Source organism: Bos grunniens, chromosome X (assembly GCF_055505025.1).
Source record: "Bos grunniens cultivar Pamir isolate PY7600 chromosome X, Bosgru_T2T1.0, whole genome shotgun sequence".
Classification (NCBI taxonomy): Eukaryota; Metazoa; Chordata; class Mammalia; order Artiodactyla; family Bovidae; genus Bos; species Bos grunniens.
This window is the reverse complement of record NC_141194.1, coordinates 78,032,406-78,057,683: the sequence shown is the minus strand read 5'-3', so window position 1 is coordinate 78,057,683 and position 25,278 is coordinate 78,032,406. Positions and strand designations below refer to the sequence as shown.

Genomic DNA, 25,278 nt, shown 5'->3' with positions numbered 1-25,278 from the left:
GGTTCTAATTATCAGCAATGAACACGTAGTAATCGATGGTTCCATATTTTAAGAATTTGAGTATGAATTTCAAAGATTTACAACACTAGGTAAGCAGGTAACTGCTACAGCACCCTATTGGTGCCTATGATCAGTTGGAGTTCCGGCGTCAGTGTTCAGGCTGCACAGAAAAAACAATAAAACCTGGTCAAAATTTCATTCCAACAAACGAAATCCAAAATCTACTCCAAAAATAAAAAAAAATTCAAAATGAATTTCACTAAAAAACACAAACTGACTTTCTAGTATTTTGCTAAACTATACATTTTCAAGATTTGAATAAAGCTGTGTGCAATAAATGTATTACTTCATTACAAATATCCCTTAATCATATGTTCATTGATGTGACCCTCATTCTATTAAAAGCAAAATTATACAAAGGTGAGTAAAATTGTAGATTTGCATAATTTAAAGCTCAATCAAATTCTCTGGGTGTGATATTGACAATACAAAATTAGCCTAAATTATATTCCCTAACTCTGAAATATGCATTATGAGCCCCGTGTGCATGTTCTACTGTTTTACTACCTATAATGAAATGCATGACTAGCTTAATAAGCAAGACATTTCAAAAACATATTTATTTCCCCTTCACAATCTAAAACACGAGTAAAGATTAACACCATTTTCTCTGAATCAAAATCTTTGTTAATGATTGCAATTTCCTTTCAGGATGAGATTTCCTTCCCCAACAGGATGGTTATTTAAAAGTAAACTCTCACTTAAAAAAAAAATACTAATAAACATGTCTATAATGTTTTTGAAGGCTAAATTTAAATGTAGAAAATGATTTTTTCTACCCAGGACTCATATTTTCTTCCAAGTGTTGCCTCAAATCTTATTCACTTATATAATATAAACAAAGAGATTGCCTTAAGAACTACTAGGCTTCATCACAGGCATATTTTCAGCTATCAAATCTTTCTTTTGTGGGTAGCTAATTTATTCATGAACAAATGCCAATATTTTATAAATGATTTACCCTGCTAAGTATGACATTTCTATTTTCTTGAAATTTGTTTAATTAGTGATATGCTTCTAATTTGAAAATGGGCATAATTCCCATTATGCCCACATAATGTGCCTTGGTAGTAAAATAAGATCACATCTAAAAGATCATGTTATCCTAACTTGAATAAGAGAAAGATAAAACATGCTGGTCAATGGTCCACTTTAGTCTTAGGTTCAATCCAAATTAATTTTATACAGTTATTTGTATGAAGTAGACTCCAATTCTGAAATATGTTCAGAATATGATAAATAAGCAACAGTAATGAGGTTATTTTGAGGTCCAGTTAGATATTAGTACAGTTATATAAAAACAATGCTTCTAATCTGAGAGTAGGAAAAGTAGGCCATTACAAGATAGTGGCAGATTAAAAAAAAAGTAACATTTGATTGTTCTTTCTCTAGAGAAAAGCATTGTTTTATAATCATTTTCAGAACGGTCTAGTGCTTATTTTAATAACGTGGTGGTTCTGTGGGAAAAAAAATGGAGATTTAATGAAAATTATAACCACTTAGCCTTATTAGCTTTAAAAATTTCTGACTTACACGTTAGTCAAAACAAATACCAGTACAAGTCATCTTTTTATTGTAAATGGTATCATAATGAGTATCAATCTCTCTCACTTGTATTTAACTCACTTTATTTTTGAGAATGAATTCTTTAATATACCATTTTCTCCTTTATTTAATCTCTAGTTCTTGTAAGAAATATCCTCAAAAGGGATATGGATACCTCTTATTTCATATGGGGATAAAATACAAAAATATGTTTACCACAACTATATATTAAAGAACAGATGTTTTATATATCAATTATAGAATACTAAATATTTCACTCCTATTAAAATCTATATACACAAACAGAAATGTTAACTTCAAATGTATTTTATAAGGCATAGTAATAATATCTTGTACTTATATTTGTCAAAGAATATGGATCTAACTTATTGATGAGGAAGATCAGGCAAACATAATTTTACTAAAATTAAGGCAGAGAAGTTGAATGACTTCTCAAGGTTAGTAACTGATTTAGCCAGTTAGTAACTGAGAAACCCTGACTACTAGACAAGTCTTCTTCCCACTACTTCATTGTGCCTCCTATAGATGAGTTAAAAATGTCAGTAGACGTTCCTGTGTTCAACACACAGACCTGAAAATTTTGAGCTACGAGTTCTAAAAGTTTTAGAATTTTACTTTCCAGCATGGAAGAGAAAGAAAGGGAAAGGAGAATAAATAAAAACTACTATTCATGGATGCTATGTTAGAAGGCATACTAAGCCATTCTAAGCATTTATGTCACATGTGGAATGCTATATTCTTTCACTACTTCTTATTGTAGATCATACCATGGTAAAAGAGGTAAGCTGCTTATGTTTCTATGCTATTGCAGTAAAAATTCTAGGGTCATATAACCCACCTTTTATACGTGTGTAAGTTACAAAATGATTTGCAAAAGTCAAATTTACTTGAGTTTTGTATACGATGTACATTGGAGATATTTTAATGCAATATTTAAAAGTACAACTATGTTCTTTTCATAACTTTTAACTATTTAATTTTAATGCTTAATTGTTAGAAAAACACTATACAACTCAAAGTAATCATAATATGAAATCAAAATATGGAGAAAATGACAATGAGAGTAATGTAAAAACGTTAAATGTTTATTTGAACATTAAAAATGACCACTTCCAACATTTCCCATTGAAATGCAATTATCAGGAGATTGTAAGATTTGAGTTGCAGGCTTTGATGTATTAATTTTAGTTACTCATCAATGGTGGGATCAACAAGACACTCATTTGTATTGTTTTGGAGAAAGTAAGACCACTTAAATTTGGAAGAATAGGGAAATAGAGAAGGAAAACATAAAATAAGATGCTTTCTTTAAAGTCATAGAGGAATTGGTGAACTTGTTCAAATAACCATTTGTAATACTGAGGTAGTATCCAACTTTAATATACAGGTTATTACTAGTGTTCAAGTATTAAATGTCTAAATCATAAACTTTGGGGTTAATGGATTAAGGAGCATCCGTGAGGTCTGTAAAAAATTCTAAACAATATTTTTCTTTAAATTAAATATAATTTTCAAATGGAATACTATATGGCTGTCAAAAATGAAAAATGTTCCTGTGAGCAACAAATAAACCTTTATGCTACTGTCCCACAGAAAAGAATCCTAGCATAAAATTAAATAAAAATCTGTTAAGGTCTAGTTCCAATATGGTGATGTGAATTTAGCCACAAATAGAAAATTTCTTTCTATGAGTACTTAAGCTTCTCTTCACAGTTTCAAATAGAAAAGAGAGATTGTATTTGTGTAATTTTTAAGTATTACCCCAATCTATGCAAACTTTTAAGGCAGAAGTGATTATTATAGTTGGCTTTAGTCTATTTTGGTTAATTAAATATTACACAGAAATAATCCTGTTAGCAGATCTATGTATTAATAATGGCACAAAGACATGATCCTCTTTCTGATGGAATATGTTACTAATGAGTGAGCTAGCAGTAAGCCTGGACTTGGGACATTTTGTGCAATGGAACAGGAAAACTTAGCAAAAAAAAAAAAAAAATCTAAGTCTTCAAAGGGAAGGGAGACTAGTGGGAACTGAAAAGGGAGAAACCTTGAATGGATTTATTATTTGGGTTTCTGGATTCAGCCATGCCTGAATCTATCCTTTGAAGTGTCAATTAAGTCACTCCATAAGTTACCTTTCAAAATTAAGTTTCCCATAAAAGAAAAAATGGCACAAAGATCACCAGGTTGTACAAATACTAGGTAGTGCCTTTTTTTTCTTTTTGTTCCAATTTTACAGCATCAATCCTCATTCCAAGAGTGACAAGCATCTTGGTGTAGAGCCACCATATATTTGCATATCAGCAATATAATAATGCTATGTTTTGACTGATGTGACAATAATGACACATGATTACAGACTTTTATGAGAATGCTGGCTGTTTTCCTGAGTAAAACACAAATGTGAAAGTGAAAAATAAAACTTAAAGTTTTAATTTAAGAAAGGCTTTCCTTTTGCTTGCCAACTGGAATAGGGTGACTCTTAAGCCAAAAAAAAAAAAATTGTATTGCATGTGTAAATAGGATGGAACATAAAGTGAGTGGTTAAATAGTTATGTGCATTGAGTTAACCCTCCTTAGATTATAGTCACAAAGATCTGTTAATTAATGAATTAGCCCTGTAGACTCTAAAATGCTGAGTGGCAGATCAACCTATTTTGGTTTGTAAGTCTCACTATCTTTCTATCCCTACAACTACAATTTCACCTATTATGTGAGTGACATATAGCTTAAATTCTTAGATCTGTAGATGAGATTTCACATTATAATAATTAGCATGACAGCTTTTGGTCATTGCAAATATTCTTTTAACAATGCAGTCGTAAGTGGTGTAAACCAATCCACGAAAACCAGGCCCAAAAGTATAAACTAATGTTTGTCATATCTTTCTAAGAAAGAAATAGAAGCAGAATATATGGTATAATCTGACAAGTATTTCAGAGGAGAGAAGTATGATATGAGTTGGGAAGTACAATCAGTTAAAATAATGATCCTTTGGAGGATGAAGAAAATTAGAGACAAATACTTCGTGGGAAAAAAAGTAAAAAGAAGGAGTCTGTCTAATGAATCTAACAAGTAAAAACATATTGCTTTAAATAAAGATGCCATGCTATGATTTTTTTTCTGTGGGGTATGTGCTACAGCCTTTTTCCACTGATAATGCCAGTTGCAGTAAAGTTTCTCTGGGTGGTAATAGTCTCCCATTATTAAAGGAAATATTTAAGAGGAAAGAGGACCCATTTCTCACAATCCTTCTAATTTCTAACAAGCTATGTATCTCTGCTTTACAAGAGAACACTTCTACTTAACAATGGGAATATTAGAGTGCCTGTGTATGTCTTCCAACACAGTACAAGACATCAAAGGGGAGGGAAACTAATGATTATGAGGGTAAGGCAGGAAATAGTCCATAAAAAGAAAGATGTAGACCACACCCTGGTGGGAGTTAGTAGAAACGATTATAGAGAAATTCTATCTGTTCTCCTTCGACTTTTTCTTGCCATATCACTTATGTGGCAAGGCATTATATGTAATTTCTCTTTTCCAGTCCACTTACTTGCTCCTACCATCACTTTCATTGATACTTTATCAAATTCTTCAATGACAATCTTAGCTGAAGGGCAATTGTTTTCAATAAATATTGATATGTCATCTTAAGATCTTTGGAAAAGTGCTGTTTTGGTTACCAAATGAGCAGCAAAGAGAGAAGATAATGAGGTATAAAAGGTCAAGGAAGGAGAGACCAATGTTCAAATTGATTTTGAGAAAATAAATATGAATAAAAATATTCATATATATATTTAATAGTATAAATATATTTGAAATTATCTATTATAGACTGCTTGATGAACTATGGAATGAGGTTCATGACATTGTACAGGAGACAGGGATCAAGACCATCCCCATGGAAAAGAAATGCAAAAAAGCAAAATGGCTGTCTGGGGAGGCCTTACGAATAGCTGTGAAAAGAAGAGAAGTGAGAAGCAAAGGAGAAAAGGAAAGATATAAACACCTGAATGCAGAGTTCCAAAGAATAGCAAGAAGAGATAAGAAAGCCTTCCTCAGCGATCAATGTAAAGAAATAGAGGAAAACAACAGAATGGGAAAGACTAGGGTTCTCTTCAAGGAAATCAGAGATACCAAAGGAACATTTTATGCAAAGATGGGCTCAATAAAGGACAGAAATGGTATGGACCTAACAGAAGCAGAAGAGATTAAGAAGGGATAGCAAGAATACACAGAAGAACTGTACAAAAAAGAGCTTCACGACCCAGATAATCACGATGGTGTGATCACTCACCCAGAGCCAGATATCCTGGAATGTGAAGTCAAGTGGGCCTTAGAAAGCATCACTACAAACAAAGCTAGTGGAGGTGATGGAATTCCAGTTGAGCTATTCCAAATTCTGAAAGATGATGCTGTGAAAGTGCTGCACTCAATATGCCAGCAAATTTGGAAAACTCAGCAGTGACCACAGGACTGGAAAAGGTCAGTTTTCATTCCAATCCCAAAGACAGGCAATGCCAAAGAATGCTCAAACTACTGCACAATTGCACTCATCTCACACGCTAGTAAAGTAATGCTCAAAATTCTCCAAGACAGGCTTCAGGAATATGTGAACCATGAACTTCCGGATGTTCAAGCTGGTTTTAGAAAAGGCAGAAGAACCAGAGATCAAATTGCCAACATCCACTGGATCATAGAAAAAGCAAGAGAGTTCCAGAAAAGCATCTATTTCTGCTTTATTGACTATGCCAAAGCCTTTGACTATGTGGACCACAATACACTGTGGAAAATTCTGAAAGAGATGGGAATACCAGACCACCTGATCTGCCTCTTGAGAAATTTGTATGCAAGTCAGGAAGCAACAGTTAGAACTGGACATGGAACAGCAGACTGGTTCCAAATAGGAAAATGAGTTCGTCAAGGCTGTATATTGTCACCCTGTTTATTTAACTTCTATGCAGAGTACATCATGAGAAATGTTGGACTGGAAGAAGCACAAGCTGGAATCAAGACTGCCGGGAGAAATATCAATAACCTCAGATATGCAGATGACACCACCCTTATGGCCAAAAGTGAAGAGGAACTAAAAAGCCTCTTGATGAAAGTGAAAGTGGGGAGTGAAAAAGTTGGCTTAAAGCTCAACATTCAGAAAACGAAGATCATGGCATCTGGTCCCATCACTTCATGGGAAATAGATGGGGAAACAGTGTCAGACTTTATTTTTCTGGGCTTCAAAATCACTGCAGATGGTGACTGCAGCCATGAAATTAAAAGACGCTTACTCCTTGCAAGGAAAGTTATGACCAACCTAGATAGCATATTCAAAAGTGGAGACATTAATTTGCCAACAAAGGTTCATCTAATCAAGGCTATGGTTTTTCCTGTGGTCATGTATGGATGTGAGAATTGGACTGTGAAGAAGGCTGAGCGCAGAAGAATTGATGCTTTTGAACTGTGGTGTTAGAGAAGACTCTTGAGAGTCCCTTGGACTTCAAGGAGATCCAACCAGTCCATTCTGAAGGCGATCAACCCTGGGATTTCTTTGGAAGGAATGATGCTAAAGCTGAAACTCCAGTACTTTGGCCACCTCATGCGAAGAGTTGACTCATTGGAAAAGACTCTGATGCTGGGAGGGATTGGGGGCAAGAGGAGAAGGGGACGACAGAGGATGAGATGGCTGGATGGCATCACTGACTCGATGGACATGAGTCTGAGTGAACTCCGGGAGTTGGTGATGGACAGGGAGGTCTGGCGTGCTGCGATTCATGGGGTTGCAAGGAGGACACGACTGAGTGACTGATCTGATCTGATCTGATTATGAATATATATATACATATATTAAATTACATCATAAAATATGTGTTCTTTTTAACATAGGGGCATCAAGATTGTGTCTGCTACTTTTATAGTCAAACAACATTTTATTCACCTTGCTTTTAATTCTTCAGTGACATCTTCACCAAACACTGTATAGGTGAGATCATGAATTTTGCATATTAGAATGGTAAGCTTATATTCTTTGAATAAGCTCTCACTTTTTTTTCCTGAATAAAAATTGTTCACAGGGGGAAAAGGGATGTTTTATAGGTTTAACTCTTATACCAAAGTTTGGTTTACTTTTCACATGTGGGTTGGATTTAATATCCACTTCTGGTATGTTAGTCTCAAAAGAAGGGAAAATCATTTAAGATTCCATCCTATTTACTGAAAAATATCAGATTAAAAATATATTCCAGTGTTAAATCATGTTTTGTCATTGTCAAACATGTAGGCAAAAAATTAAATATGAAAATTATTCAAAGAGATTGACATTCCTTTTGCAAAAGCATTTACTAGATTTTTTTGTTTTGCTTTCTTCCCCCAAAAAATGCACTGGAAGAAAATAGAGCAATGTGTCACTGTGCCTTTGTATTTTATGATGTTATTACAATAAACATTTCAAAATAATATTTTATTTTGTTACTAGAAAGCCAGTTCATGAAGGCTATTTGTTTTCCAAAATTTAGGAGCTTCATGTTCTGGATTTGTTTTATCTGTTATTAAGATGACAATATCAATTTTTAACATTTAAGAAACATGTACTGTACCAGTAGCTCTAAACAATGAAATACAGTCATACAAAGGTTAACTAAGTATAAACATGCAAAAGGAGAAGTCTCCCTTCAATCATAAAGTGATGTTATTTTCTGTTCAGCAGTTCATGTTACTGCTGTTCATGCTAATTAATTAAAGGAGCTGTTGCTGTAATGTGCAAACAGGGAATCTGAGAAACTGAGAGGGCTTTTAGGTCTCCAAGTGAAGTTAAGTCAGTCTTGACACAAGCAATAAAATGTAATGAAATCACTTGTCATTGCTAAGCTTGTGAAAACTGTGAAGTGTGACTAGGGAGTAAAAGGATTATAATTAGATTTCCAATAGGATAATAACTAAATGGCAGAACGCAGTAAAGAGAAGATGTCACTTTGTTAGCTAATGGTACTGCAGTTTGGCTTTAGTTTTTACCATCTCACTTGTAGTTGTGCTAATTTAATTTACTTTAATCAGCAAAAGTGCACTACACAAATGGTATTTGGGTGTCATTTGCAAAAATCATTGATCTGAAGGTACACTTAATGAGAACTGATATGTTTATTTTATGTGAAAAGGAGATTAGTTGATAAAACGGTTGATGTGTGTCTTGCAGGCCTCCAACTTTGTTATGAGAATCTGGGTTGGAGGATATTAGTATACATCCTTCACTTCCAGAAATAGTGGACACTGCTATCAGAATGGGTGTGTATTCATTTTTTGATCTCCTTATAGTATACAGGAGGAGTTGCTATATAGACCATTAAAATATAAGGAATACAGAAATCCTTTTATCAGAAGGTGATCTATGCATAATAACTTGTCTGTCAAACAACACTCAAAGCATAAAAGACATAAAATAACTAAGCTGAAGAGATCTAGAATACATATAAGTATAGCAGTACATGGTCAGTTTGTGGAAATTATCATAAAACTGTACAGGACTTTATTACTTAGAATGATAGCCAAGCAACATTCTTCCAAATCCTCTTTAAGTCCTCTCAAGGAAATGTTACAATGCAACTAATAGAATTTCAAAGAGAAATCACTAAGTGAATGACAGATTTGTATCCAACAGAGATATTGACAATAGGAAGAAAAAAGACTTCACTGATGCTGGAATTATTTGCTGCGATGGAGATGGGTTGTGAAAATAGCATTGTATTAGCATGCATGAATTGACCCTCACAGACAATTCTAGGGAATAATCATCCAAGTTAAAAAATTTCCTGTTAAAGAATGCGGAACAAGCTGCCACAAACCAGAAGGAGGGAAGTGAAAAAGATGAAAATAGCATCAAAATATGTCAAAAAAGAAAGATAACACAAAAGAACAAAATTATCAGGCAGAAAGGAAAAATAGTGGTTAAAATTGCATTTTATGTCCACCAACCATTATACATTGTCTCAAGTTCATAGGTACATATAAAAGTAATTTCTCAATTCTGTGCATCTTAAACAAAAAAGTAATATTATTGGGATGTTGGGAGAGGGTTGGATGATTTGGGACAATGGCATTGAAATATGTATAATATCATATATGAAACGAGTCACCAGTTCACCAGTCCAGGTTCGATGCACGATACTGGATGCTTGAGACTGGTGCACTGGGACGACCCAGAGGGATGGTATGGGGAGGGAGGAGGGAGGAGGGTTCAGGATGGGGAACACATGTATACCTGTGGCAGATTCATTTTGATATATGCCAAAACCAATACAATATTGTAAAGTTAAGTAAAATAAAATTTAATAAAAACAGAATGAAAAAACAAAACAAAAAATATCATTTGAATTTATTGATTCAATGAACTATTTTTAAGATTAATTATGATAATATTTTCAGGCATCTATTCACCTAGTTAATAGAATAAATCAATTTCTGCTCATAAAGTAATTTCTTTTAGATATTAAATTGTGATTCTACTATCATATTAATATAAGGCATTTACTCTAGTTTTTCATAAATTGATGATAAGAACTTTATCATTTATCATACTTATATATTGTGCTAAGGAAGGTGAGAATATGAACTTTTTCATTTTTACCATATTTATTCAAGAATACTATTTAACATAACCCAAAAGGCAGATATTTAATAAAAATTATTAACCATCATATTTTACCATATATATGGAAAATATTAACCACAAATGCTAGAAAATTTGACTTATAATTTGAAAAGTATATATAAGTTAATCTCCTTGCTTTAAAATTGTTCTATCTCAATCCTTTTAAAAGTAGACCAAATTTTCTCATATTTAGCTAGCAAAAACTAAGGAAGATTATTAAAATTATACTCACTGAATACAAGTATTAAATGTGCCCTCTCCTAATCACAAGTTAATATCAAAAGCCATTCTTTGAAGACTTCACTAAAATAAAAGACTGAGCCAAATAGTGAATGTAACTTTTCCTTATATCATCTAATTGGCCTTCTATGAATAAGTTATCTGTTTGTTGCATTGAAATGCAACTTTAGGACAGTTCAAAATTTATATTTATTTCAGAGTCAGGAAAGATGCTATTACTGGGGACTAAAGGAATTTGTATATAATACAGATAGATATAGATAAAGATTCATGGGCTTCCCTGGTGGCTCAGACAGTAAAGAATCCGCCTGCATTGTGGGAGACCTGGGTTGGATCCCTGGGTTGAGAAGATCCCCTGGAAAAGGAAATGGCAACCCACTGCAGTATTCTTGACTGGAAAATCCCATGGACAGAGGAAACACACACACACAGATATATATATATATATATATATATATATATATATATATATATGTATATGTATGTATATATAATAGCTATGAATGGTGAGTATAAGATTAAAGGATAGTAAAGATACAACCTGCTGATAGTTTACCTTCTACAGTTCCAAAGATGACCTTATATCTCACTTAAAGAAGGGCCCAATCAAGCTCAATGCTCCTTAAAGATTCAGTCTATATTTGTGTTTTACAGATTCACTAGGGACCATATGCTTCAGACTTGCTCAATCCTACCTTGGACCTGTGGTGGCAACCTTAAATAGTGGTAGCCCACAAATAGTGGGGATTTATTTATCAATTTCACAGTGGTAAATTGATTGGATAAACACCGAGTCTCATTCAAATTGGCTTTGCTCACACAGACACAGCCTTTAAGTTGAGAGAAGAAAGTAGGTAAGCTAAAGAGGCACAAGACAAAGCAAAAGCTTTATGAGCTACACATGCATGTTTCCACACCTAGTAAAGTTAATACATTAGTTAAGTCTATCCAGCTGCAGCAGAATCAGCCATTCCCAGAAGATCCATGATCTTTGACACTCCTAGATTTGCAAAGATGATGTGCAAAACTTCATGAGTGAGGATTTCTAAATTTTCTGAAACTGCCACATAAAATGGTGATCCACAGACAAACCCACATGGATCTTTTGGTCATATCTGGTTCTGTTGTCTTCATATTGATCCAGTCATTACACTATGGAAAGGCACTGATTAGTTAAACCTCCAAAAGGTAACATTTCTATGGTTGTTTCCTTTTTGAAAGTTAGGTAATTTTTTTTCTTTTTTTATTAGAGTGAGACATGAATATGAAAATAAATATAATCTGCATACAGAGGGCTAGAAAACTGTATTAGAAAGACACAGAGAAACTCCAGTGGTCAAATTTCAATTTTTAATTTTAGTTGTGTTTGCACTCCAATGAGACTATATTGATTTGTTTTGCCTATTTTCATACTACTAAATACTTTTAAATATTTTAAAGGATCTAAGCAATTATGGGAATCCTACAAATTATGAATTACAAGTCCTGCTTTTATTTTCATAGTCAGTTTCTAAAATATCTAAATTTGGCACCAGAACTTAAATATTGATAAAAATGTTGCCTAGAATACTTTGCAAATATTGATAGGTTATGATTATTGAACCACTGTCTTTTAAAAACAGTAAAGTAGCAAGATTTAAAAACTGTATTATTGTACACTTATAAAAAGGTAAATTATATTCACATTTTGTATTTTTAGAATATGCCTAACTTCTAAATGTACATTCTTTTAACAAGTAAACATACAAGAAATTTCCTCACATTGTGTATGTAAAATTCTTAGTCCCTAAATACATAGTCTCAATAAACATTACAGACTTTTACCCTATCATGAAGTAAGAAAAGTTTAACTTATTTATTTACGTTACTTATATGAAAAGTATCAACAAAGGAGCTCATCCTCATCCAACCCTCTGGGATCACATATTAAGCAGTTGTAGAAAGAAGTACACTATTTACTGTACCTTGCATAGCAGTACTATCATGTAGAGTTCCAGTGTTTTCTATTTCAATATCTGGAATCACAGTATCTGAAAGAAGTGACACTCAAGATTAAGGCATATTCAATTTTTCCTGACTCCATTTGAGTAAAAACTCTCAGCTGGTCAGGGTCTTGGTCCTATAGTAAACACGAGACTTTGAGTGGCGTTTTGATTTTTTTTTAATGTCAATATATATATATATTTTTATTTTATTTTATTTTATTTTATTTTTAAACTTTACATAATTGTATTAGTTTTGCCAAATATCAAAATGAATCCATCACAGGTATACATGTGCTCCCCATCCTGAACCCTCCTCCCTCCCCATACCATCCCTCTGGGTCGTCCCAGTGCACTAGCCCCAAGCATCCAGTATCGTGCATTGAATGTCAATATATTTTTAATGGTAGTGTTTAGAGAACCACTGACTGAAACTTCCCAGCCTGGCCATGCACTATAGTAAACACAGGCATGAGTTATCTTACAAAAGGTGGTCCTGGTAAGGAATGCAGAACTAACAAGCTACTAACAACTGGAAGAATTCTGGAAAGGTCAAAAGGAGAGAGGAAACACCAGTCCATATGTCCTACCAACCTCCTAGAATCCTTCTCACTGGAATCTATCTATCTTTGCTGAGTGATGTGCATGCCACTAGAAAGGACCCTGAGTCAAGAGTGATTGGCCAGAGACAACTTGGAAACTAATCTAATTATCATAAAATCCAAGACTGTGAGCCACATGGCAAAGCAGTTCTCCTGGGTTCCCTTACCCTCCTGCTGTCCACCTAGGGGGGCCCCTTTCCAATAAAGTAACTTGTGCCTCCTTGGACAATCCATTGCCAAGTGTTAGGCAAGAGCTCACTCTTGTGCCCTAGAAAGGGTCCCCTTTCCTATAACAGTAAGAAGGAGGATTATAAACCTTAGTTAAATTCTACAATTGGGCATATATTTCCAGGTATATAGTAAATACTTCTTTATTCATTTTACTCTCTAGAGATAAACCTCAAGAAAATAATATATCCATATAAACCCCCTCAGACTATCAGGTAACATGCTCTATGAAATAAAGAAAAAGTTAATATAATTACCCCATTCTTATGTATATTTTCCATTTGTGAAATGTGATAGATGATGATTATCTCTATGGTAAATGTACATGAACACTAAAACACAGACTATGATTTCTGGTCTTTATTTAGTACTGGCTCTTGGGACCAAGAGATACATGAATTGTTTAAAACAAAAACAAAAAAAATAAAAACTTGAGGAGAAGAAACAAGGAGATGGGTTTCTTATTTTCAATTTTCAATATGATTACCTAAAAGTTATTCATATTCATGAAACACAGTTTAATATGTTCATTTCTATATATAAATTGCTCAGACCCCCTTGGGTAATATAATAACAGAAGCCTATGTATCATCCAATGTCATCAAGGATTAATGTGAGAAAGAAATTATTTGAATACAAGTTACCCACATGCTGTAAAAACAGCCTCTTTTCCTTTATAACAGAGAACACTGGAGCTACAGTGGAATTCACATATGGGTGGATTTCAAATATATAAAAAAACTCAAGGGTCCTCATAATTACATCTTCAGAGCCTCAAATAATGAGTGTACTGAACATTTGCTCCATTTCTGATTCCCATTGTCTAAGATGTTCCACAGTATGAAATATCGATGTATTATTATTTATCCTCTCTCTTCTGTGTCTCAATGAGGCATAGCTGTCATGAGCTAATAATCTAGTTCTGTATTCCTATTGACTGTGATGACAATGATTTAAGATAGTCACAGCAAAAAGGGAATTGAATTTTTAGGAGGTAAAAATATGATTGAACATTTGTATGGAATTGTCTATTTGTTCTTAGTATATGGCACTTGAAGAAACACTATTTCAGTTCATGCTTGTGTCATATCATGTACGGAATATGTGTACATGCATGTATGAAATTCTTAGGCTCATCCTTTTTATATACACATATCAGTTAAATATACCAGCTGTTAATATGCTATGAAAGAAGAACTTGAGTAGCCTATGAGATAAAATTATGTTGTAGACTTTCATCATTTAAAATAGAATCAGAAAAATTTGGAATTAAGAGATTTCATGAGAAGCACCTCTTCTCACAGGAACTCCAGTAATTTATTTAGAACATTCTTTTTCAACCAGGCACTCTTGAAGCCCTCATCACTGATACAATCTGCACTAAAGGAACCACCTTTCTAAAAGCTCATTAAAATAAATGAAACATTAAAACAAACATTAGCACATTTTATCATGAATGGAGATAAAATGCATTTTAAGTGTAGGGAAGTTATCAATATTACTTCTGCAAAAACCAGGAGGATTCCCTGTTACTCCTAAACTATTATATTTATATCTCCCAGGATAGGGATTATTTTGACAGATTAAATTAATGACCTAAAACACTTGGCTTCAAATTGATGTATTAATTGTGTGCTTAGTCACTCATTCATGCCCAGTTCTTTGCGACCTCATGGACTGTAGCCCTCCAGGATCCCCTTTCCATGGAGATTCTCCAGGCAAGAATACTAGAGTGGATTTTCATGCCCTCCTTCATGGGATCTTCCGAACCCAGTGATCGAACCCAGTTCTCTTTACCATTTGAGCCACTTGGGAAGCCCTGATATATTAATTGTTCCTAGACAAAATCTCTCCCATTCCATCTCCCTCCCTCACCCCCTCCCCTTTGTGTACCCTAATTGTGAAGTTCCAATTCACACATTACCTTTCAACATCCTTAGTCCACTGTCACTAGTAGTGGCTTGCTTAAATGCTTGCTCCACTTGCTCCCTGCACTTTGATTCAAATTCCAAGGCTTCTTGTAGTTTTTTCTTTGCTTTTTTCTCCTTCTTTAGGCGCTTTTGCATGGTAGCTAAAATATGGAAAGGGAAGTAGTTTTCAAAGGCTTGGTCATTGAAATCAAGTTGCCAGTTTTGATGAATTATAAAAAATATATACAGAGATTCAGGTAGATATATAAATGTATGATTAGCTTCTGTTGATTCCAGTTATCATTAGACTCAACCAAAGAATATTCAGTCATATAACTGATTTGTTATTGCTTTCACATCTCCAGTAAGTAAGCTCTATAATACACATGCATTTGTACAGTGTTGGTGGTAGTACTGGAAAACTGTTTTCTACCTTGACTACATGGATTTAGTGATAACATGAAATATTTTATAAACTTGTTAAGAAAAGTATTCTTATTATTCATCAGGTTATTCCTATACATACTTAAAAATACAAAAAAAAAATCCTGAAAGTATTTATTGAGTTTCAAAACATGGTATGTTTTTTAAAACTTACAATGTCCAGGGTCTATTTCTCTGAGATGTTACTACTTTTAAGGGAAAATATCTATCTCTTTAAGTATATGCATATATCATGGGACTCTGCATCTCTCCATATATTTATATTTGAACCTATCTACACATTTTAAAGAGAATAATATTCAGCAATCATTTTATTAAGCAATCTATAAAAGCACAATAGCATTTTTTATAAACAGTAAAGGAAATGAAGAGTTACAAACAATTATAACTCAACTCTCAAGGCTTTTTATCCTAACAAGAAACTTTAACTGCCCTAATGTATAATTGTTACTATACTCTGAAACCTTGAAATCTGTGATAATTTCTCAAATAGAATTAGTGAACTTTAGCAATAATATTGGTACACAGCAGGGCTTTAACAGGGTTCTAAGCAAACCGACCTTCATATTCTTCCAAAATCAGTTTGTAAAAATTAAGATATTAATATCATGGCAATAAAAAATTATTCAAGGAACATTAAGCAAAATTATAAATTATATGATATTTTAAAAGTTAAAATATTCATATACATTTAAAATATTTCAGTCACAGTAAACTGAATATGATGCTAATTTGAATTTCAATTGCTTTATCTCACATTTCAATGTCTTTCCATATAAATGACCTTCACAACTTGAAAAGAGTCAGTTACTCATCTAAATGTGTGCATATTTCAGAGGACTAAGGTAATAACAAAATGAAAATCTTGAAATAAAAACACTGAGAATGTATAGTTCTTGTTCCATTTTTGATAAAAGGCTGATAAATAAGGTTAAACATAAAAATATTTTACTATTATAATTGTACAATATTACATCTACTATGTCTAGGAATTTTTAAAAGAAAATAGATGTGTTATCAATTACAAAGATTGACCTGAAGAGTCTATAAGGAGTAAACAGAAATCAGTATGGGTAGATCCCTAAAAGTTAGATGCCAATTTTAATGTATGTAGTTTTTCATAAATCAATTTGTGAATGTTAGTATATTAAACATATAATTATTTCATTTTTGTTGTTGTTTAATCACTGTCATGTCTGATTCTTTTGAGACCCCATGGACTGCAACCTGACAGTCTCCTCTGTCCATGGGATTTTCTAGACAAGAATACTGGAGTGGGTTGTTATTTCCTTCTCCAGGGTATCTGCCTGACCCAGGGATCAAACCCACGTCTCCTGCATTGCAGGTGGATTCTTTATCACTGAGCCATCAGGGAAGCCAATAATTATTTGTTACTTTAGTATAAATAATTTCCCTACAAAAGAAATGTGCTTTTATGACTCTTAATCATAATAATTCACAATTGCCCTCTGCTCTTTCATAGTAGCAGATTAGTTACCTTGCTTGTTTAACTTATAAGCAGAGTACATCATGTGAAATACCAGCTGGATGAACCACAAGCTGGGATGAAGATTGCCAGGAGAAATTTCAACTGCTTCAGATATGCAGATAACCCCACCCTAATGTCCAAAAGTGAAGAGGAACTAAGGAGCCTTTTGATGATGATGAAAGAGGAGAGTGAAAGCTGACTTGAAACTCAACATTCAAAAAACTATGATCATGGAATCTGATCTCACCACTTCATGGCAAATAGAAGGGGAAAAGTGGAAGCAGTGACAGGTTTTCTTTTTATGGGGCTGTAAAATCACTGCCGGAGAAGGCAATAGCACCCCACTCCAGCACTCTTGCCTGGAAAATCCCATGGATGGAGGAGCCTGGTGGGTTGCAGTCCATGGGGTTGTGAAGAGTCGGACACGACTGAGCGACTTCACTTTCACTTTTCACTTTCATGCATTGGAGAAGGAAATGGCAGCCACTCCAGTGTTCTTGCCTGGAGAATCCCAGGGATGGGGGAGCCTGGTGGACTGCCGTCTATGGGGTCGCACAGAGTCGAACATGACTGAAGCGACTTAGCAGCAGAAACAGCAGCAAAATCACTGCAGAGGATGACTGCAGTCATGAAATTAAGAGACACTTTTTTTTTGGATGGAAGCTGTGACAAACCTAGACAGTATATTTAAAAGCAGAGACATCAGTTTGCCAATAAATTTCCGTATAGTCAAAGCTATGGTTTTTCCAGTAGTCATATACGGATGAGTGTGTTGGACCACAAAAAAGGCTAAGTGCAGAAGAATTGATGCTTTCAAATTGTGCTGCTGGAGAAGACTCTTGAGAGTCTCTTGGACTAAAAGGAGAGCAAACCAGTCAATCCTAAAGGAAAACAACACTGAACATTCATTGGAAGGACTGATGCTGGAGATGAAGCTCCCATAATTTGGCCACCTGGTATGAAGTGCCAACACATTGGAAATGACCCTGATGGTGGGAAAGATTGAAGGCCCAAGGAGAAGAGAGAGGCACAGGATGAAATGAATACATAGCATCACCAACTTAGTGTACATGAATTTGAGCAAACTGTGGGAGATAGAGGAGGACAAGGAAGCCTGCTATGCTGCAGTCCATGGAGTCACAAAGAGTCAGACACGACTTACTGAATGAACAGCAATCATAATAATACATATCGCATACCAAATATCAAAAATGTACTAATTTCTCCAAACCTTAGAAAGATAATTTAGCCTTTGTTTTCTAGTATTTAATGACTTCAGCAAGATAAGATAATGTTTAATTCTTCTGAAATGCAAAGGTTAAATTTCCATTTTGAACTAAGCTTATAATTTCTAGGCCTTAAGGAAAATATCTATAAAATTTCAACTTCTTGATACAAATTTATGAATATAATGTTATTTTGGAATAATATAAAGTTAGTGGATTTTACTTAAATGGAGTAATCCTTCCTTGTTTAGGGAAGTATTATGTGGGTTGTAAATTTTCTCTCCCTTTTTTGCCTCTCCTTCATACTCTTTAACTCTTACTTAACGTTTGCTTTGTGATCATTCTAGAGAAGACTAAGCAAAGAAAGGAAAGAAGCTAAAAACACAGTAACCACTTGCTGCTGTATAGTAATTTATGGGAAATATAGGAAGAGGTGGAAATTATTGGTTAAAGTAAAATTTTGAATTTTCTTTGATTTTGATACAAGCTAGTCTCATTATCCATGTCTGCAGATTATCAAATGTCTACCCATTGTTGAAAAGGTATTTCTATTTCTGAACAGTATTTCTTCATTCTTTCCCTTTGTGTCTATATGCTACCCTATTTCAGTCCTCTTCACCACTGTCTAGATGACAGCAATCTCCTTTTATATAGCTTCCTTGTTTCTAACCTCACTCTAAGGCCCCTTCTAATCTATTCCCAACACTGGAGTGTTTTATCTAATTAAAATCAGACCAGATCATTCCCCTGTTTATCTTTTAATACTTCCCATAATCTACAGGTCAAAATCCAAGGTAATATTTTCCATAATTAAAAATCTCCTTCATAATTCAGCTTCAACTTTCTGCATCGTCTCTCAACATTTACTTTATAAAAGTCAGAGCCACAGTAATAAAAAACTGTATATAGTTCCCCATGTTTGAGGCTTCTTGCCTCTATGCTTGGGCTTCCCTGGTGGCTCAGTTGGTAAATAACTCATCTGCAATGTGGGAGACTTGGATTCAATCCCTGGGCTGGGAAAATCTTCTGGGGAAGGGAACGGCTACCCACTCCAGTATTCTGGCCTGGAGAAGTCTATGGACTGTGTAGTCAGGCTCATTGGTGCAGAATGAACAAACTGCTCAGGTACTTTCATGCCCTTTCTTGGCTTACTGATTCTTCAAGACTCAGATTCAAGTGGCAGCATCAGAAAACCTTCCTCAACCATTAAATCCCCAGAGCACCAATTTGAACTAACTATCTTCTCTCTATATAAACATATATAAATACATCATTGCTCTTGCCACTTTGTCTTAAAATTAACTGATTGGTTGTGCTAGTCCTTTGAAATGTAAATCTTTCAAGAACAGGAACTGAGTGTTATTTATCTTCTACCTTCAGAATCTAGTGTTGTTCTTGCCAAAGAGTAAACATTTCATACATAAGGATTTTTTTTTTACAATAGTGAAAGATGTTTATCAGTTTTCACAATCAATAGCCAGACAAAAAATAAAAGATAATTAAAATTGCAAGCCATAATGGGAACATGATTAACAACAATATAAATAATTACATACAATCTTGGGGGTCAACAAGTGGAAGTGCATACATGCACATGTTTTCGTCCACCCAGCCAGTCTATGTCTTCTGGTTGGTGCATTTATCCATTTACATTTAGGGTAATTATCTTAGGTAATTATATGAACCTATTACCATTTTCTTAATTGTTTTGGATTTATTTTTCTGTAGGTCTTTTCCTTCTCTGGTGTTTTCTGCCTAGAGAAATTCCTTTAGCATTTGTTGTAAAGCTGGTTTGGTGGTGCTGAATTCTCATAACTTTTGCTTATCTGGAAAGCTTTTGATTTCTTCATCAAATCTGAGTGAGAATCTTGCTGAGTAGGGTATTCTTGGTTGCAGTTTCTTCCCTTTTATCACTTTAAGTATGTTCTGCCATTCCCTTCTGACTTGTAGAATTTCTGTTGTTAAATCAGCTGATAGCCTGAAGGGAGTTTCCTTGTATGCTATTTGTCATTTTTCACTTATTGCTTTTAATATTTTAACCTTGTCTTTAATTTTTGTCAGTTTGGTTACTATGTGTCTTAATGTGTTCCTCCATGCTTTTATTTGGTTGATTATTTCCTTTCCCATGTGAGAGAATTTTTTAGCTATTATATCTTCAAATATTTTCTCAGGTCCTTTCTCTCTTTCACTTCTCCTTCTGGGACCCCTATAACATGAGTGTTGGTGCATTTAATAGTATCCCAGAGGTCTCTTAGGCTATCTTCATTTTCCATTCTTTTTCCTATATTCTGTTCTGCAGCAATGATTTCCACCATTCTCTCTTCCGGGTTATTTATCAGTTCTTCTGCTTCAGTTATTCTATTAATTCCTTCTGGTGTATTATTCATTTCTGTTTCTTTTTAGTTCTTCTAGATTTATGGTGAACATTTCTTGCATCTTCTGCATTGTTTGCCTGAGATCTTGGCTCATCTTCACTATCATTACTCTAAATTCTTTTTTTCTGAAAGGTTGCCTATCTCCACTTCTTTTAGTTGTTTTTCTGTTTTTTTTTTTTTTTTTTTTTCTTGTCACTTCACCTGGAACATAATTTTCTGCTTTTTCATCATGATTACATTCTATAATATGTATGTTTGTTTGTTTGTTTAGCCACTGTGAAACTGTGCTTCTTTTTGCTTCTTCTGTCTGCCCTCTGATGGATGAGGCTAAGAGTCTTGTGCAAGCTTCCTGCTGGGAGAGGCTGATGATGGGAAAAACTAGGTCTTGCTCTGGTGGGCAAAGCCTTGCTCAGTAAAGCTTTAAACCAGTTACTTGCTGATGGGTGGAGTTGCATTCCCTCACTGTTCATTGTTTGGCCTGAGATGAATCAGCCTTGGGGTCTATGAGTTCTATATCTAGGGTTAATGGTGAACTCCATAAGGGTTTTACAACAAGGGGGACTTTCCTGGTCTGATGCTGCCAGTGCCCCCACCTGTGTGGTGAGCCCCTGTGAACCCACGCCTTCACAGGAGACCCTTCAACACTAGCAGGTAGATTTTGTTCAATCTCCTGTGGGTTCTGACTATGTGGATGATAACAAACTAGAAAATTCTTAAAGAGATGGGAACACCAGACCATCTTACCTGTCTCCTGAGAAACCTGTATGCAGGCCAAGAAGCAAAATTTAGAACACTGCATGAAACAAATGACTGGTTCAGGATTGATAAAGGAATATGACAAGGCTGTTTACTGTCATCCTGTTTGCTTAACTTATATGCAGAGCACGTCATGCAAAAAGCTGGGCTAGATGAGCTACAAGCTGGAATCAAGATTGCTGGGAGAAACATCAAAAACCTCAAATATGCTGATGATATTATTCTAATGGCAGAAAGTGAAGAGGAGCTAAAGGACTTCCTGATGAGGGTGAAGGAGAAGAGTGAAAAACCTGGCTTAAAACTCAATATTAAAAAAAAAATTAAGATCATGGCATCCAGTCCCATCATTTCATGGCAAATAGATGGTGAAAAAGTGGAAACAGTGACAATTTCCTCTTCTTGGGCTCTAAAATCACTGGTGATGGTGACTGCAGACATGAAATTAGAAGACGATTGCTTCTTGGTAGGAAAGCTATGAAAAAGCTAGACAGTGTGTCATTTTGCCAACAAAGATCTATATAGTCATGTCTATGGTCTTTCCAATAGTCATGTATGGATATGAGAGCTGGACAATAAAGAAGGCAGAATGCCAAAGAATTGATGTTTTCAAACTGTGGTGCTGTAGATGACTTTTGAGAGTCCTTTGTAAAGCAAGGAGATCAAACCAGTCAATCTTAAAGGAAATCAACCCTGAATACTCTTTGGAAGGACTGATGCTGAATCTCCAATAATTTGGCCACCCGAGGGAAAGAGTCGACTCATTGGAAAAGACCCTGATACTGGGAAAGTTTGAAGGCAGGAGGAGAAGAGGGTGGCAAAGGATGAGATGGTTGGATGGCATCACTGATTCAATGGACATGAACTTTGGCAAATTCCAGGAGATGGTAAGGGACAGGGAAGCCTGGTGTGCTGCATTTCATGGGGTTGTAAAGAGTTGAACATGAGAGTGACTGAACAACAACCTGTGGGCTCACTGCTCCTTTCCTCTGGTTCTTGGTGTGTGTAAGGTTTTGTTTGTGCTCCCCAAGACTAGAGTCTCTTTTTATGTCAGTCCTGTGGAAGTCCTATAATCAAATCCCTCTGGCCTGCAAAGCTTGATTCCCTATGGATTATCAGTCCCTTTGTAGACCCCCAGGCTGGTAATCCTGACATGGGGTTCAGAATCTTCACAACATTGGGAGAACTTCTTTGGTATTATTGTTCTCCAGTTTGTGGGTCATCTACCTGGTGGGTATGGGATTTGATTTTATCATGATTGTGCCCTTTTCAGCAGTTCCAGGCTATATCTGAGAATATTTCTATTACTACGGAAAATATTTCCAACACAATGTTAACTTTTTCAGTTACACTGAGTTTGTTAAACTTACTTCTGCTTTGAAGCTCAACTGCCAGTTGTCTTTCAAGGTTTTCTCTAATTTCTCTCTCTCTATAGAGCTCCATTTGCAGTTCCCTTTTTTCTTGTTGAATCTGCTTCTCTTGAATGCGAGCATTATCCAAAGCCACTTTCAGTAAACCCTGTCAAAGTACAGGAAATGACATACAGTTCATCTTATCTGTTTTAATTTCTCAAATGTGAAATAATTGATGTAGGTGCTAATGTCTTGTATTACATTTATTTTGTTTATAGAAATATTGTTGACCTGAATGTTGGTCAACAGAGTCTCCACAGAGGACAGACTATCAGCAAAAATGAATGGTCCAGGAAATCCAGGAGGCAGTGCCTGCCCAGGAGTCAGTTGGATCTTGTCCAAGGGTGACTTCATCATTGGAATTTGAACAGGTACCTCTTCTGCAAAAAACAAAACTAATATCAGAAGGTTCATAAACTAATAGCTCAAAATCTTCACTATGTTTCCTTCACCTCTAATAGCATCTATAAAGATTTTGTTTCTAAAGCTAACTGATGGAAAACTCATAATTGGAAGCCACACCTATTTTGCACCTGACTCTAACTTCTCAAAAATAAATGTTTCAGTAAAGAATCTGTGAAATGAAGCAACATTTACTGCTAACTGGCATAAAGTTTTTAAAAACAAATTTAAGATATCTTCATTACTATCTATAAGTTAAATAATCCAATCATTTCTTAGTAAAACATAAATTGCTTTATATGTTTCTCTTTAAATGTATATATATATCTATGTCTATATCCATCTATCTCCATGTTTTAACACATTTATTGGAATATAATTTACATATAATAAAATTCACCTTTTGAATGTATGCATCACTAATTTTTACATTGTACATCCATTACCAAAACTCTATTTCAGAATACCTCATTCACCCCCAAAATAATCCTTATGCCCATTTATATTAATCTCCTTTCCCACTTCAAGTCCCTAAAACTACTAATTTAATTTTTGTCTCTATAGGATTGCCTTTACTAGGTGTTTACATAAATAGAATCATACAGTAAATGGTCTTTTTGTCTGTCTTTTGCTTAGCATATATTTTTTGAGGTTTACCTATGTTGTGGCATGTATCAGTGGATTTTTTTTTCCTTTTTATTGCTGAAAAGTTTTCTATTTCATGGATATATTACTTTGTGTTTAATCATTCACTAGTTTAGGATCTGGACTGTTTTCCAGTGTTACCTCTTACTTTGAAGACTATTTCTTATGAAAAAAATAATAACCTATGGTGTAAAGCCACAAAATGTATATTTTCTCTCCTTTGATTTGTATATTAACTTCTACACACTCATGACTTTAATGAGATTCCTTTAGAGCTTGATATGAAGAGACAGAAATAGAATTTTTGTCTAATAAAATATTTCAGGTTTGGCACAGATACATCTAATTACAAAAGGAGTCTCCTGTTACTTTGAGAAGCTAACTAATTGACTATCTACTTGAATTCTGGTTGAAAATCTTTTGTGTGAGATGTGTGAACCAGATAGCAAAATTTTCTCTGCAATTAGGAATTGGAGATTTTTTGACATATGTAAAAGCAAACTTCTACAGAGGTAATCATGGAAAGTAATCAAAGTCTGATATTGTTAAATGGCTTCTATAGCAGTGTACAGTGAATTGAATCACAGCACCTCAAACAAAATTATTCTATTCACCACAGTTTCCTTATTTCAGTAACTCAGCACATGCAAAATTTGAAAATATGCATCTCTCTGGTCATAAAAAATTTCAGTGACCCTATATATATTGAGACTTATTAAAAAATATTAAAAAAAACTAGACTTGAATCTAGACTAGAAATCTAGAATTTTCACATGGTTTGAAAACAAAACTCTACCTATTGGTTCTGGTCCTTGTAAGGATAGGAATATGGATTTGTCATAGACTTCATTTTTCAATTGCCCAAGCAGCCTATATACTTAGTGTCCAGAGTCTTGAATCCCATTGATTTCACAGTCATCATGGTTTGCTGTGTGGAAACCTGTGGCATACAATTGTGGGAACTTCTGTGGGATTACTTAATGGGATAGCATTATCTCTGAATAAAGTACTCTTATGTAGATCACCTATACAATTTCTAATTTTCTAAAGCCTATAGAGATAAAAATGCAAACAATTATTTTAGAGAATAAAGTTTCACATTATTTGAATCCAAAATGTTACAGGGCATTTGAATATTGGTTTTAAAGAATTCAATAATATGGATAAAATAAACTGTGAATTTCCTTTTTGCACAGCAAACTATAAGGAACATCTCTATAGCACTGGTGCAAAGACAGAAATATAGATCAATGGAACAAAATAGAAAGCCCAGAGATAAATCCATGCACCTATGAACACC

General features: G+C 34.5%; 1 protein-coding gene across 1 annotated transcript in view; it reads right to left on the bottom strand.

Moving 5' to 3' along the window:
* Positions 1-12,436: 12,436 nt before the first annotated feature.
* Positions 12,437-25,278, bottom strand: part of DACH2 (dachshund family transcription factor 2) — an 864,497-nt gene continuing 851,655 nt past the window's right edge. Inside the window, exons 9-12 of the mRNA XM_086387136.1 lie at positions 23,133-23,311; positions 22,890-23,037; positions 15,247-15,393; positions 12,437-12,540 (exon numbers count right to left, since the gene is read on the bottom strand). Of these exons, the coding sequence (XP_086243262.1) occupies positions 12,437-12,540; positions 15,247-15,393; positions 22,890-23,037; positions 23,133-23,311 (578 nt within the window). The remainder of the gene's footprint in view (positions 12,541-15,246; positions 15,394-22,889; positions 23,038-23,132; positions 23,312-25,278) is intronic.